The sequence below is a fragment of the Astyanax mexicanus genome, chromosome 4, assembly GCF_023375975.1.
Source record: "Astyanax mexicanus isolate ESR-SI-001 chromosome 4, AstMex3_surface, whole genome shotgun sequence".
Lineage (NCBI taxonomy): Eukaryota > Metazoa > Chordata > Actinopteri > Characiformes > Acestrorhamphidae > Astyanax > Astyanax mexicanus.
The window spans coordinates 56,179,138-56,196,182 of NC_064411.1; the positions used below are offsets into that span (position 1 = coordinate 56,179,138).

The 17,045-nt window shown below is 39.6% G+C and overlaps 1 protein-coding gene across 10 annotated transcripts in view; it reads right to left on the minus strand.

The window, feature by feature from the left end:
- Positions 1–285: 285 nt before the first annotated feature.
- ptprfb (protein tyrosine phosphatase receptor type Fb) overlaps positions 286–17,045 on the minus strand; it is a 189,703-nt gene continuing 172,943 nt past the window's right edge. For all 10 annotated transcript variants that reach the window (XM_049478911.1, XM_049478913.1, XM_049478909.1 and 7 more), the window contains 9 exons: positions 16,237–16,356; positions 15,563–15,717; positions 14,076–14,361; positions 12,325–12,503; positions 8,020–8,146; positions 7,402–7,527; positions 4,382–4,536; positions 3,979–4,114; positions 286–2,826 (listed from right to left, as the gene is read on the minus strand). In XM_049478911.1, coding sequence (XP_049334868.1) covers positions 2,758–2,826; positions 3,979–4,114; positions 4,382–4,536; positions 7,402–7,527; positions 8,020–8,146; positions 12,325–12,503; positions 14,076–14,361; positions 15,563–15,717; positions 16,237–16,356 — 1,353 coding nt within the window. In that variant the 3' untranslated portion in view covers positions 286–2,757. The remainder of the gene's footprint in view (positions 2,827–3,978; positions 4,115–4,381; positions 4,537–7,401; positions 7,528–8,019; positions 8,147–12,324; positions 12,504–14,075; positions 14,362–15,562; positions 15,718–16,236; positions 16,357–17,045) is intronic.

Consider the following 17,045-nt stretch of genomic DNA (forward strand, 5'->3'; position numbering starts at 1 on the left):
TGCTGAACTCATCAAGAGTTAATTACTCAAATTTTTCTTGCCTATTAATAAAGTGTTTGGGAGAGCTTCAGTTGTAAAGTTGAGTCATCTTCTAGTCCAGAACTACTCAAATAAGTTACATATTTTTTAAAAAAATTAAAGATGGTGAAACTGGCACTCATCAGGACCTTCCCAGGAAGGAGAAGCAAAAGTTAGCTCAGTTTTTTAAAAATAAAGAACGAGAATAAAGACACAGAGAAATGTTGTTTTTTTTTTTGTTCTTGTTTTGTACAAAAGAAAAAGAAAAACAATTATTCAACTTTATTAACATCAAGTTTTTCTTTTGTCCCGAACAATTGAATTCCAGTTTTTTTCTTATTAACAATAGAAAACAGACTTGTGTACAACAGAGTGAACCCCTACAGCACTAATATTCCACAAGGTAAAAATCAGCACCTTGGCCGAGGGTCCGCCCCCGCCGAGTGCGTGCTGACCCGCCCCCTTCGAAGGCCCCGCCCCCCGTCCGGGGTGATGAGAATACAGTAGATATAACTTTATACCGTGGATACAGGTTGACGGACGTCAGTCTCGCAGCGTTTTTGTCCTTTATTTCGGTGAAATTCCACGATAACTTCCGTCGAGAGGGTGACTGACGATATATCTGAAGCTGTAGATATACTATATGAATAGTAGTATTTATAATTCTTCGTATTTATATATTTATATATCTATATTTCCGTATAAAAAGGGGTATCGGGTCAGTTGGGGCGACTTATGCAGGAGTCTTTTTTTTTTTTTTTTGCTTTTTGCCCTTTTTGGGGGAGTGGTCAATACTGTACAGTTTGTAGTGTCCCGTGAAAATTGACCTCCTGCTTCTGTTTCTGTACAGTGCTGAACTGATCGCTCTCTTTTTCTATATATATATATATATTTAAATACATATATATCCTCAGAATTATCGTTATATATTCAGCATTGAATTTTTTTTTATTATTATTTTTTTTTATATTTAGTCTTTCTTGCATGTCATTCATTCAGTATCAATAAACCTTCCTCCAGGGTTACGTTCAGTATATAATATTTATATCTATATATTTAGTACCGTAAAAATACAAAAGAAATCATAGAAAAAAAAAGAAAATTAAAACAAGGCTTTTCGGCTTTTCCAAAGCAACCCCTCCGATTTCACCAATAACCAACAGTTATAGACATATATATAAAGAAAATCAAGATAAAAATAAAAAAAGATAAAAGAAACAATAGAAATCATAATAATAGATGTTATAAAGTAAAACGTTATAAAGTAAATCAATAAAACGGTAATAAAACAGTAAAACAGACAGCAGCTCAGAGAACCCACAGGTCCCCCAGTGTTAGTATCGAGAGACGTGTTAAAAATACATGTCCCTTGTGCTAAAATAACCTATAAAATAAAAGAAATTTGAAAAAAAAAAGGAGAAATGTACAGTAAAACACAGTACCTGTCGTGGAAAATGCAGAAAACGTAGAAAAAAATAAAATAAAAACAGAGACCCAGAAAAAGGCTGTTAAGACAAAAGACAATTATGTTAAATGATTATTATTTTTAAAGAAATTCTAAAAAAAAAAAAAGCTAAATTTTCCAAGAAAATAAAAATATCGTCAAGTTATAGAACAACAACAGGAAAAACAATGTGAAAATTTTGATTTAAGAAAAAAAAAAATATATAAAAAAATTAAATGCTACCAGTAGCTTTTTAAAACGAGTGGCTGTGTGAAGATGAGAAAAAAAAAGACACAAAACAAACAAAAAAAAAAAACGATTAAATTTCGTTTAACCGTAAAATTTCTCAAAAAAAAAAAAAAAGACGAAAAAAAAAAATCTCGCTTCTGGAGGAAGGAACGATCTCTCACCAGGAGGAACACTACCCGAGATTCTCCTCTGAGAACCTTTTTTTTAATTGGATTTTCTGATTGTGGCAAGATAATTATGCTAAATGATACATTAAACAAAAACTTAAAACAATGAAAAAACCCAATTATTCTAAATTATTCCAAGAAATAATAATATTTTTTAAGTTGAATTACATAACAATAACAACAACGACAAGGTGAACTTGATTAAAAATGACCAAAAAATTATATATATATAAAAAAAAATGCTACCAGTAGCTTTCAAAAATGAGTGGCATTATGAGATGGAGATAAAAAAAAAAGTTTAATTTTTTGACTTTTAACTTCGGCAAAAACTCAACGTTCTCTCACCAGGAGGTACACTACCTGAAAGTATCCTCCAATAATCCTCCTTTTTATCCGGATTTTTTTTATTGTGGCAAGAAAATCACGTTAAATGATTATTAAAAAACAAAATTATTCTAAATGATTTCAAGAAATAATAATATCATCAACAATGACAATGTGAACTTGAATAAAAATTACAAAACAAAATAAAAATCTATATAAAAATGCTACCAGTAGCTTTCGAAAATGAGTGGCATTGTGAGCTGGAGACGTTTAATAATGTTCTCAAAAACAAAAAACAAGCGAAATCTGTTGCTTCTGGAGGAGAGTTGTCGTTGTCGTTGACTACGAAACTTCGTAACTTGGTTAAATCTGATAAATCTGGGTGTTCCAGTCAGAATGGGCCGCTGCGATTGGTGGAGCAGTCGGCGGAATATTCAGCCCCACTGGTTCGGTTCTGGGGGGTGAGGGTGGTCTGTGTGGACGGTGGCTCAGCAGGAGTGTTAGGTACTCCTGACGGTTCCGGTCCGGGGGGCCGCGGGTCCGAGAGCGGTTCCGTTACGTTGCATAGTGATCAAAACTCCCCAGATACTCCAGAGCAGCCCGGTAACACAGCTGATACTGATCCTGAAACAGGAGGAGAACCGGAGAACCGGATTAGGGTTATAGCATAGTATAGTGTAGTACAGTACAGTATAGTATAGTATAGTACAGTACAGTATAGTATAGTATAGTACAGTACAGTATAGTATATTATAGTGTAACATAGTATAATATAGTTTATTATAGTATGGTATAATTTTGCATTGTATAGTACAGTATAGTAATATAATATAGTATAGTATGACATAGTATGGTATAGTTATGGTCTGGTATAGAGTGGTATAGTATGGCATAGTATAGTATAGTATGATTATGTTATAGTATAATATGGTAAGGTATAGTATGACAGTATAGTATAGCATAGCATAGTAGGGTATGAGTATGAGTATGTAATGGTATAGTATGGTATGGTATCTTATGGCATAGTATAGTATAGTATGGTATAGTGCGGTACGGTATAGTATGCTACAGTATAGTAGAATACTATACTATACAATATATAGTACACTATAGTATAGTATAGTACGAGTATGTAATGGTATTGTATAGTATAGTATAGTGGAGTATGTATTGGTTTAGTATAGTATAGTAGACTATATAATGGTAAAGTACAGTACAAAATGCTATAGTATAGAACAGTATAGTAAAGTATGGCATTTTATGGTATAGTATAGTGTATAGTATACTATATAGTATAGTATAAAATATTAAAGTATAGTATAATATTGTATAGTATAGTATGGTATTGTAAAGCATAGTATAGTATAGTATGGCATGGTGTAGTATAGTATAGAATCTAAAGCATGGTACAGTACAGTATAGCAAAGCATGGTATTGCATAGAATAGTATAGTATAGTATGGTATAGTGTAGTACAGTATAGTACAATATAGTATAATATAGTACAGTTCAGTACAGTATAGTATAGCACAGTAAAGTATGTTTTAGTAATAGTTTAGGTGTATATAGGTGTGTGTATGTGTGTATATAGGTGTGTGTGGGTGTATATATAGATGTGTGTAAGTGTATATAGTATATATAGGTGTATATATAGATGTGTGTAGGTGTATATAGGTGTGTAGGTGTATATAGGTGTGTATACAGGTGTATATAGGTGTGTATATAGGTGTATATATAGGCGTATATAGGTGTATATATGGGTGTGTGTATACGGTACCTCGGTCTGCACCATGGCAGGTCTCTGTGTTCGGAGGGTTTTTACAGTCTGGAACAGATCGACCACGCCCTCGTACCTCATCCTCTCCAGCACTATACTCAGCGTGATGAAGACCCCGGTCCTGCCCACCCCCGCACTGACCAATCACAAAACAGGGCGGAGTTATTACACAGCAGTGCCACCATATAGGGGTGTAACAAAATATCAATATATATTAAAATATTGTGATATTAAGGCTTATTTAGATGTAAAGATTGGTGTCAGAAGTGGTCAAGTCAACACAAATCCCTGTGTATATATTATATATTATACAGTCTTATAATGTAACAATGTAACAACACATTAAATACATTATTAACTATAGAGCAAAACATATTCAGAAGCGAAGTGGGAGGGGCTATACCTGCAGTGCACAGTGATTGGTCCATCCTGCCCAAACTGCTCCTTGGTTTTGTGCACTTGGCCAATGAAATCGATGAATCCCTCACCAGTCTTTGGCACTCCTTGCTCCGGCCAATCAGTGAACTGGAACTGGCGAATGGTTCGCGATTGGCCATCCTAAAAGGGTGAAAACACATAGAAATGTGCCCTATATTAATAAATGACATTTATTTCAGTAAATGAACAGCAAAGGTTCAGACAAACTTTCCAATTTAATGTTTTTATTAGTTATTTTTTTCTACATAGTAAATGAATAGTGAAGTGATCTATCCGATTATAAAGGAACACATAATAAATCATGTAGTAACTTAAAAACAGTGTTAAACAAACCAAAATACTCCTGGGGCGGCACTGATGAGCGCCAGTTTCAACATTCTAATGTATTTGATGGTCTTTGTGGTGACTGCAAATTCTTCTTTTTGGATTGACTAACCTTCATTTTTCGTAAAGTAACTTTTTCTTTACTTAGTTAAGTAGTTCTTGTCATAATATGTTTGATGAATCACAATTTTATGTCTAGTAAACCTCTAAATAAGTCCAAAATTTGGTGGTTGCCAGGAAAACGGTACTTGTCTGACTGTACAATGTGTCTAGTGTAACGTTTGGTAGAGGGGGGATCATTAGTCGTTTTCAGGAGTTGGGCACGATTCCTTAGTTCCAGTAAAAGGAACTCTTAATAACTTTCATTTTACTTATTTATTTAGTATTTCTATTTAGTATTTCTCGCTTCTCATAACCTGGATTAGAACATTACTGAAATATTCACTATTCACTGTATACCTGTAACTCTACCTCTTCACTACTTTACTTTAACTGATGCTCTCAAACACTTTATTAAGAAACAAGAAATTCAAGTTATTAACTCTTGATGAGTTCAGCACAGCTGTTAACTGAAAGACTGAATTCATACAGCTGACTGAGAAAATCCGGCAAAGATGTAAAATATATAAAACGTATATTATAAAACGTCTATTAAATAATTGCATGTTTTATTCATAGTTAGGATCACTTAATATTAATTTACAATGCAAAACATTTTAAACACTGAAACATAATATATGGCACGTCTTCCAACAAAAAACATAATAACACTCAGCAACACACACACACACACACACACACACACACACAGCTGAGCCCTCCCTATCAGAGTGGGACACCGCAGGAGCTTCTTTCCATATGGTTGCTGTATAAACATGTGTTGAGGTTATACATGTGTGTGTGTGTGTGTCTGTGTGTGTGTGTATAGTGTGTGTGTGTGTGTGTGTTGTACTGAGTTCAGAGCGTTTTCATTACACGGCCCTATTTATAGCCTACAGAAGCACTGAGGTCCAGAGGAACAACCAGCTCACGCCTCAGGGGGCGAGAGACAAAGAGACAAACAGAGGAGACAGAGAGAGAGAGAGAGAGACAGAGATACAGAGAGAGAGAGAGAGACTCAGAGCAGCTCTGATTGGTGGTGACAGCAGAGGAGAAGAGCTGAGGGATGCTGGGTAATGAGACGAAGGAGCAAAAGAAACAATGAACAAAAGTATGTGAGACAACCAACAACAGGAAGAAAGGATGTACACAGGACATGACGCGAACGGAGGTGTGAATGAAACGGGGAAAGGATGAATAAAATAATGAGCTGATGCAACAAAGAGACAATCACAGATAGAAATAATGAGATAAAGGAAATGAGAAATGAGACAATGCAGATAAGAAACAACGAGACAATGTGAGAAAGAATGAGACAATATAAGAATGAAATGAAGTAAGAAAGAAATGGCACCTGTAACAAAAATGAGACAATAATGAAAATATAAGAAAGAATGAGACATCAAATGAAAGAATCAGATTATGCAAGACAGAATGAGATGGAATAAAAAAGGAGAGAACATGCAGAAACAAGTATGAGAAAGTTTAAGAATAAAAAAATTTAGACAAAATGAGACAATGCAAAAAACAATGAGCGAGCGTGAAAAACTCTGTAAAAAATGAGAAGATAAAATGTGAGACGATGTAAGAATGAGAAAGTAAGATGTAGATAGCAAACAACCAGAATGCATGAAACCATTAAACAAAAAAAGAAATAATGATGCAAAACAAATGACAAAAGTAAAATGAGACGAAAAGACAATCTACAAAAGAATAAAATTAGGTAACAATGAGAAAATAAAAAAACAATGAGACTATGTAAGAAACAATGAGATAAAGTTTGAATTAATTATGTAAAGGCAGTGTAAGACAGCTGAGAGAAGACCCTCTGAGACAGTGAGGAGACAATCTGAGACAGTGAATAGAGACTATGAGCTGGTGAGAAACCCTCTGAGACAGAGAGGAGACCCTCTGAGCTGGTTAGAAACCCTCTGAGACAGAGAGGAGACCCTCTAAGAAAGTGAAGAGAGACTATGAGCTGGTGAGAAAGCCTCTGAGACAGTAAAAGACACTCTGAGCTGGTTAGAAACCCTCTGAGACAGTGAGGAGACCCTTTGAAATAGTAAAGAGAAACTATGAGCTGGTGAGAAATCATCTAAGACAGTGAAAAGACACTCTGAGCTGGTTAGAAACCCTCTGAGGCAGTGAGGAGACCCTCTGAGATAGTGAGGAGACCCTCTGAGACAGTGAAAAGACCTGTAGATCTTCTGAGACAATGAGGAGACCCTCTGAGATAGTGAGCAGACCCTCTAAGACAGTGAAGAGAGACTATGAGCTGGTGAGAAATTCTCTGAGACAGTGAAAATACACTCTGAGCTGGTTAGAAACAAACTCTGAGACAGTGAGGAGACCCTCTGAGATACTGAGGAGACCCTCTGAGATAGTGAGAAGACCTGTAGATCTTCTAAGATAGTGAGGAGACCCTCTGAGACAGTGAGGAGAACCTCTAAGATAGTGAGAAGACCTGTAGACTTTCTGAGACAGTAAAAAGATCCTCTGAGACAGTGAGGAGACCCTCTGAGACAGTGAGGAGACCCTGGGCTGTGTGTTTAGAGTACGTACCCTGGCGTCTGTGACTTTGAACTCCCTCAGGATGTACTGAGGCATGTTGTACTCCGCCATGGGATCCACCACGAAGTACTGGTAGCGTGCGGAGCGCTCGGCCGGCCAGTACTGATGGCACTTCTCCTGCAGAAACGGAGAGCAAAACAGAGTTAGCATTAGCATATTAGCATGTAACACGTGAACAGTCACAAGTAAAATTATTATTTATAATATTATTGTGCTTTCAGATCTCAATGCTTGTTCTCTTTTTGGGCTCCACCAACTGGCTGGGACCCAGAAAGCTTTGAACAAATGCATGAAGCCATTAGACAACGTAAAAAACAGTGAGACAAAGTGAGAAACAATGCAAGAAACCATGAAACTACATAAGAAACAATGTGAGAAACAATGAGACAAAGTGCGAAACGATGATGTAAGAATGAGACTATGTAAGTAAAAATGAGTCATTGTGAGAAATGATGTAAGAATGAGACAAAGAGAGTAACTGATGTAAGAATGAGACTATGTAAGAAACAATGAGTCTAGGTGAGAAATAATGAAACAACATAAGGAACTACATGAGGTAAAAGCATTTGTTTAGGCATGAGTCTGTGTAATTGTGTGGGCAGCTCTTACCCGTCCCATCTCTCTGAGTTTGGTCAGCATCACTACGATGGTGGAGTTGTGCTCCCAGAGCATCCTCCAGAAGTCCTCGGTGGTCTCGGCGAGGGGACCCTGCGTGGCGATGTAGGCCTTCTGCTGTCTGTGAAGGATAAAAAATGAGACATTTTAAAATTAAGTAAGAAAGACTTTGCAAAATTGTGACAATTAGAGAAAGTGAGAAACAATGAGACAAAGTAAGACAAAGTGAGCAAGTACTGTATGTCTTCAGACCTAAACCCAATTGAGCACCTGTGGGAGATCCTCAAGCAAGAAAGTGAAGAAGAATGAAGATAAGGAACAATGAGACAATGTGAGAATTAAATAAAGTAAGAAAGACCTTTCACCCGTGACAATGAGACAAAGTGAGAAACAATGAGACAAAGTGAGAAAAAAATGAAACAAAGTGAGAAACAATGAGACAAAGTGAGAAAAAAATGAAACAAAGTGAGAAAAAAATGAAACAAAGTGAGAAGACCCTTTGAGATAAAGTGAGAAACAATGAGACAACGTGAAAAGACCACAAAGTGAGACAAAGTGAGAATACCCTTGAGGAAGAGCGAACTGAGCAAGTACTGTATGTCTCCAGACTTAAACCCAATTGAGCACCTGTGGGGCATCCTCAAGGAGAATGCAGATAAGGAACAATGAGACAATGCGAGAAAGAATGAGACATTGTAGGAATAAAACACATTCAGAAAGAACTTGCACACATATGACAATGAGAGAAAGTGAGAAACAATGACCCTTTGAGACAGAGAGAACTTAGCAAGTACTGTTTGTCTCCAGACCTAAGAAACAGTGAGACAAAGTGAAAAAGAATGAGACATTGCAAGATTGAAATAAAGTAAGAAAGACCTTGCACACATGTGACAAGACAAAGTGTGAAACAATGAGAAAAAGTGAGAAATGGTGAGATGAAGTGAGAAGACCCTTTAAAGGAAGAAGGTAATCAATAACAGTACCGCCACAAGGTGGCAGCAACGTAGCACAATGATAACAGAGAACACAGAAGTCTTGAGTTGGTGGTAGAGTTTATATACTTAATATGTTCTAATCCATATTATAAAAAGCAAGAATTACTTAAAAAATACTTTAAGAAAAATGAAGGTCAGTCAATACGAAAAAGAAGAATTTTAAGAACTTTGAAAGTATCCTCAAGAGCAGTCACATTAAATACAAAAAAAGACCATCAAAAACGTTATGATAATGATGATGATGGAACTGGCACTCATCAGCACCAAAATGTTGTTGTACAGGATGTGTTCATCAGAGTTACCAGCGTACCAGTGTAAATATTTAATTACAAACTTTATTACTTATTATTCTATCAATATATAGTGCAGTTCTGTTCCTTACTTTTAACAGGTAATGATTCAATTAGGGATAATGTAGTCGTATTTCATAAAAAATACATGTTCAAACTTTTTTTACCACAATAGTTTTACATAACATCAAAAAAACTTACTGCAATTTAGTTTTAGTTTAGTTTTTTGCAGGGGGTGTTTGTTGCAAATATGTGAGATGAATCATTTTGATATAATATGTTGATTACACTAATTAAGCAAGCAGAAGAAGTTTCATGCTGAAAAAATACTTTTTTTAAGTATTTTTCTTAGATCTTCCAACTTTAAAATTTAAAATCACTTTACTATTCATTTACTATGTAATATAGTATATGTTTTTACCTGCATTAGGAATAATGCAATACCGGTGCCGCCACTAGGTGGCAGCAACGTAACGCAACAATGATACAGGATACCAAAAGTCTTGTCTTGAGTCGGTGTGACACGACCGACACACACACACACACACACACACACACACTCTCACTCACACACACACACACACACACTCGGAGCCACGGGTTAGCAACTAATGAAGGTGCTGCGGGCGAAGCAATAACGTGGAAGCTGGAGATTAAAGTCTGCTCAGGGTCTTGTTCCGACAAATAAAGAAACGGAGAGAAGAGGCGAGAAGAAAGGAGCCGAGACGAGAGGAGAAAAGAGGGAGAACAGACCTCCTCATCCCCCCCCCCCTCCTCCTCCTCTTCTACCACTCAACGCCTCATTACATCACACACACACTCACACACACACACTTCCCTCTCCACGACCTACAGAAACACATGTCAGGGCGTGGAGTCGTTCCCCGAGCCGTCCACTCCACTCGGCTCGGCTCGGCTCGGCTCGGCTCGGCTCTCCGCAGCCGAGAGCAGCAGCAGAAACACTGACGGATTAATTAAAAGCTCCACAGGGAGAGAAGCTCTGCTTAAAGTCAAACAGCACAAGATCCTCAGTTCCACACAGTTCCACTCTGTACCACCGCTGATCCAGCGCTGTCTCAGACACGTCTCACGTACAGGTGTCGGACAATAAAACTGAAACACCTGGTTGTAGAGCACAATAATTGATTGTGGTGACGGACAGTTCTGGTGGAAACAGGAGAGTTGAGGATACAATCCGGGTTAGCACCCGAACATCCCTTTCAGACAGCTTCCTCTTACAGCGTCCACAGTTAATCCTGTTGGATGTGGTTGGTCCTTCTTGGTGGTATGCTGGCTGACATTACCCTGGATACCGTGGCTCTTGATACATCACAAAGACTGTCTTGCTGTCTTGGTCACAGATGCTCCAGCAAGACGTGCACCAACAATTTGTCCTCAGGTGGTTGCTATGGTGTTGTAATATAAGGATTGAAGGTACAAAAGGCATTCAGCTGCACATTCCTATAGCTGATATAGCTGAACTTGGTGGTGGTAGTATCATGCAGTGGCGATATTTGTTGTCGTCTTCCGAACTCTGCTTATTGAAGAGGTTATAAATGGAAAATGTGGTGTAGTTTCAGGGCCTTAAAATTATTCATAGAACTTGTGGTGTGATGTAATTAGCATAAACTGTGCATACATATCCATATATTGCTTTATAAATACATTTATCTATGCCTATGAAAGCCTCTTGTAGCCTAAAAATAAAGTGTAACTGAGACTTCTGGGTAGTGCACCTCCAGGTAAGAGATTGTTGTCAAAAGTTCGGACACTTCCTCTCATTTAATGTTTTTATATTTTATATTTTTATCTATCTGGGGAGCTGGTAACTTTGTTAAGCGTTTGTTTCTGAGGCTGGTAACTGTGATAAACCTATCCTGTACAACAGACGAAACTCTTGCTATTCCTTTCTTAGGGCAATCCTGATGAGTGCCAGTTTCACCATTATTTTTAACCTTTTTGATGTTCTTTGTAGTGACTGCACTTGAGGATGCTTTCAAAGTTCTTGAAATTCTTCTTTTCAGATTGACCGACCTTCATTTTCTTCTTGAAAGAAAAAAAAAAGTAAGCCCCGCCCCCTTTTTTCCACTTGTTGGACGTATCCTGCAGCAGATGGGCTCGGAGGCGTGTCGGGCCGGTCCGGCGGGATCGGCGGTGCAGCCGGAACATTTAAAAACACTTCATTAACACCCTGCCGCACCGGGAACGCCGGTAATTTCACATATTTACACACTGATAAAAGGAGCAGGTCTCAGAGGAGAACATTTCATTAAGTTTTAATTCCACAGAAACGGGGTCTCGGAGTCGAGCCCCTCGCCGCCGGCTCCGTATACGCCCGGTGACATTTCCTGCTTATGAGCTTTATGATGAAAAAACAGCCTTTTATTGGTTTGAGATTCTTTAATTTAACCCTTTAATAAAGCCTAAAAACTCACAAATTGCAGTAAAAAACATAAAATTCTTCAAATAATTTAAAGAAAATTATTTTAAAGTTTGTGTTTGCCTATTTGTCATTCTTTTCATAAGGGACTTTTATTTTGTACCATATTTTAAACATCAGAAATGTAGGGCTCACAGTAGTTTTTTTTAATGAAGCAAGCAAATATAAAAATAAAAATAAATAAAGACACTTTACATATATATATATAGGACTTTTATTCTGAATCCTATTATATTCAAAGAAATTCTAACTTTTTAAATCATTGTAAAATGATAACTAAGCTAAATAAGCTTATAGTAGTACAGTAGGCTTACAGTAGTTTAGCCCCGCCCACTCACACTGAAGTTACAAGGAGTGTGTTTCTGCGCAGACTGCATTATTACCAAAGCAGCCAATTAAATTCTTCAAAACTTCAGCTGCATATTTAAGCCTATTCAAGCACACAAATTGTTTAATTTCACTTAAGAAGAATAGTTATACTCCCTCAGCAGATATTTTACTGTTCACAGCGCCCCCTCATGGAGAATTTGAAGTATAAACTCTAAACCATATGAAAAACGAACAGATTTGTTACCTGTATCCGTCAATGCAGCTGGCGTTGATGTAGTCGGACCCCTCCACGCCTCTGATTGGCTGCAGGCACACTCTGGAGGTCTCGAAAGGCATGATGTTCACCAGCCGGTTCTTGAACTTGTTGCAGGGCAGGTTGGCGCTGATGAAGCGCGAGGTGTGGGCTTTAGAGTTCGCCAGTCTCTGCAGAAACACACCAAACACAGCAGAGTTAGAGCGGGTTAGCCGCCATGCTAACAGCTGGGCTTCGCAGCTTTAGAGCCACTATGCTAACAGACACACCACCTGAGATGCTGGTGCTCTAAAGTGATATCTACTGGCAGAAAATGAATAGAACTGAGTGTGTGTATGAAAGTGTGAGATAGTGTGTTAGTGTTGGTGGTTGTGTAGCAGTGTGTATGTGGTAGTGTGAATGAGTGTGTATGTGTGGAAGTGGTAGCTTGTGTGGAAGTGTGTGTGTGTTAGTGTGTGTGTTAGTGTGTGGTAATGGTACCTTGTGTGTTAGTGGTTGTGTGTGTAGAAGTGTGTGGTAGTATGTGTGTGTGTGTGTGTGTGTGTGTTGCTGGTTGGAGCAGGCTGGGCGAGCGAGTGGAGGCGTGACTGGCAGTGAGAGAGCACAGATGGACAGCAGGAGTGAGTGTAGTACACACACACACACTTCCACACACACACACACACACACACACACACACACACACACACTGCTGACTCCAAATGCTACTTTCACACTGTTTCTATATACATCACTTTCAACACCAATACTACACTATACACTAATATAGGCAGGCAGACAGATAGAAAGAAATACAAAAAAAGACAGACAGCTAGACTGACAGACAAGCGAGTAGACAGATTGTCAGTTAGATTAACAGACAGACAGCTAGACATATAAATAGGAAGACACATAGATAAATAGGCAGGCAGACAAACAAGCAGACAGAAAGACAGACAAAGACAGGGAGCAAGAAAGACAGACATGTAGAGAGAAAGTCATGTAGACAGACAAGTAGAGAGTCAGACAGACACAGGCAAGTAAGAAAGTCAGACAGGTAGAGAGATAGAGAGACAGACAAGTGGACAGTCATAAAGACAGACAGGTAGACAGACAGACATGTAGGCAGACAGGAAATAAGACATACAGGTACATAAGCAGAAAGATAGAGACAGTTAGAGACAGACAGTTAGAAACAGATAGACAGGTAGAAAGACAGACGGGTAGAGAGAAAGTTAGAGAGAGACAGACAGGTAGAGAAACAGACAGAGACAGGTAGAGAGACAGTCATATAGATAGACGGGTAGAAAGACAGACAGATAGACAGACAGGTAGAAAGACAGACAGGTAGAGAGACAGATAGACAGGAAGGGTCGAAAGAAAGACAGATATACAGGTAGAGAGACAGTCATGTAGACAGACAGGTTGAAAGACAGACAGAAAGACAGACAGACAGACAGGTAGAGGAACAGTCATGTAGAGAGACGTAGAGAAACAGGTAGTGAGAAAGTCATGTAGACAGACAGGTAGGGAGAGAGAGAGAGAGAGATAGATAGAAAGACAGAAAGATAGAGAGTCAGAAACAGACAGGTAGAAAGACAGACAGACAGAAACATGTAGAAAGACAGACAGGTAGAGAGACACATGTAGAGAGACAGAGAAACAGACAGTTAGAAAGACAGACAGACAGAGACAGGTGGAAAAACAGACAGACACAGACAGGTAGAGAGACAGGCATGCAGACAGACAGACAGGTGCGTCACCTTGAACTCCAGCTCCATGGCGGTGACGGTGTCTCCGGGCGGCGGCTGGCTGAGTTTCTGGATGTGGGCGTACAGGTTGCGGGCGGGGACCTCGGTGTTGCCGCAGGTCGCCGCCTCCAGCAGGGCTTCGTGAATGAAGACATACTGGTCCTCCGTCTGCACCATGTAGTTCCTCTGAGAGCGCATGCAGGTCACGTGACCGTAGATGTCCACCGACTTCTCGTGCTTCATGCGCTCCAGCATGGCGTCGATGACGATGAGGCAGCCGGTCCGGCCCACTCCGGCGCTGAGGGGACGAGAGGGAGACAGGCGGGTTAACGGTACGGTGCAGCTAACGACAGTACAGTACGGTCAACGACCAATCACGGCCAATGTGTTTGTTATTACGTCTCTAAGTGGTTGCTAAGGTGTCATTTGTGGTTGCTTTGCTATGCCGGGAGGCTGGTATGGTATCATACACTAGTATCTCAGGTGGTTGCTATTGTGTTGCGTGATTGCTATGGTATTATAGGTGGCAGCTATGCTATCGTACGCTGCTGCAATGGTATCCCAGGTGTTCAAATAAACAGACAGAAAGACAGACAGACATCCAAAAAGATTGGGCTGACAGATTAATGGGGGGCAGATGACTGCTATGGTATCCCAGGTGCTTGCTATGATGCTGTGTTGCATGATTGCTATGGTATTAAAGGTGGCTGCTATGATATCATACTCTGTTGCAAAGATGTCCCAGGTGCTTCCTATAGTTATGCGTTGTGTGACTGCTATGGTATTATAGATGGCTACTATGGTATTATACGCTGCTGCAATTGTCTCCCAGGTGCTTGCTATGATGTTGTGCTCTGTGACTGCTATAGTATTAAAGGTGGCTGCTATGATATTATATGGTCTTACAATGGTATCCCAGGTGGTAGAGCTGGTGTTGTTACAGTATTATAGGTGGCTGCTATGCTATCATATGCTGTTACAAGAGTACCCCAGGTGGTTGCTATAGTGTTACATTGTGTGACTGCTATAGGTGGCGGCTCTGGCATTACGCATCGTTGCAATGGTATCCCAGGTGGTTGCTATGGTGTTGTTTTATAGACAGCTGCTATGGTATTATACACTTTATGTCACTCGTGGTGCAAAAATCCAAGCAGTTCTTTTCCAGAGCTGTAGATTAAATAAGTTTATTGTTTATAAGTATAGATTTAACTTTACTCTGAATGAATTACTCACTGTATAATAGACTGTGACAGTCGTAGAACAGGTCAACCCCTTAACATTTACCAGCATCATTTCCTGTTCATTTTAATAACGTAGCCTTAAACTAAGAGGCGTATAAGGGGTTAACCCCCCGAGACGGGGAAGGTTATCTGGATGACAGTGACGGTGACGAGTCGGATCTGCCGCTATCGTTTTAGCGTAGCGCCTCCCAAAGCCGGTGCTGAATAACAGGATCTGACTGGCTGAAAAGGTCAGCGGCGGCGCGGGTTTCGGCTCACCTGCAGTGCACCACCATGGGTCCGGCGTCTGGAGGGTTGCAGGCTTTGACCCGGCGCAGGAAGGCCAGGATGGGGGTGGGATATTCGGGCACACCGTGGTCTGGCCAGGCCATGAACTGGAACTGCCGGATCTCTCGCTTCTCGCTGGAGCCGTTCTGATTCCAAAAACAGAGTGAACACTTTAGCATTAATAAATTTAGGCTTCAATAAATACAAATAAACACAGAACTGAAGCAAAGCTTAAGCAATTCCCTCTTCCAGGTGGTTGCTAGGGCGTTACTACATAGTGCATAAGTGGGAAACACTTTTTGTCTTTGTGATCACTGTAAGGCTTTTAAACAGTGTTGCTCTGCTATGTGCCAGCATTATTATTGGTTGCTATGGGTTTTTCCTAGAGTGTTGTTCAGTGGTTGCTACAATATCCAAATATGGTTGCTACGGTATCCCAAGGAGTTTCTATTGGGTTGCTAAATGACTGCTATTGCATTATAAGTGATTGATAGGGTATTGCTAGGCACATGCTATTGTGCCCCAGGTGGTTGCTTTGGTATACCAGATTGGTGGCTACTGCATTGCTAAATGGTTGCAAGGTAAATGCTATGGTATTTTAGTTTTTTAGGCTGGTTGCATTGCAGTTGCATGGGTGCTTGCAGTCAGCAGTTTTTTTTTTTTACCTTATAAAGCGCAAACGTGCGCACACTGTACGTGGCCAGCTCAACCGTGTCCAGCATGGTCACCTGGATCATCCCGTACGTCTCCGTGCCTCGGATTGGCCAGTACTGGTCACACTTAACCTGTGCAAAGATTGAAAAGAATCAGTCAGAACAAAAAAAAAAGTTAGTAAAAAACGCTAGTAATTAGCCACTGACTGTTCGTTTAAATCACAAACTCAAAGTATTTAAACCCGTAGTTTAAAATCTGACACATCACTGCCTTCCTAAAGCCCTCGATGTGTTATCCGGGATGGCCGGCGGGAGCAGAAGGGAACGCCACCTGGCCCCATAACTCACAAGGACAAAAACTGCGACGGAATCCAGGGCATCGCTTACAGAGGCCGGTTTTAAAGAGAGAACATCACAGCTGCTTAAAAACACTTCAGAACAACAGCGTCTGATCTGCACATTAGAATTTCAAATATCAGTCAGCACTCGTTCATCTCCCGCATCAAACAGTCCGGCAAGGACACTCCGCATGTGACTAATGTCCTCTTAAAGGACCCATTTCTCCATATATTTACTGTTTTTAATAAATAAAGACATTGTAGGCGATGTAGATGTTGTTAAATAATCAGAAACGTCAATTTACAGTAGTTTAGCCATTGATTGCAGTTTGATTTCTACCACAGTTTAGCCCCAATCATTCAACCTACCACAGTTTAGCCCCACCCAATGATGGGACATTGGTGGAAAAGAAATGGGTTTAGTACCTCCCATTCATCCTACCACAGTTTAACTCTGCCTATATAGCCTACAGTAGTTTGGTT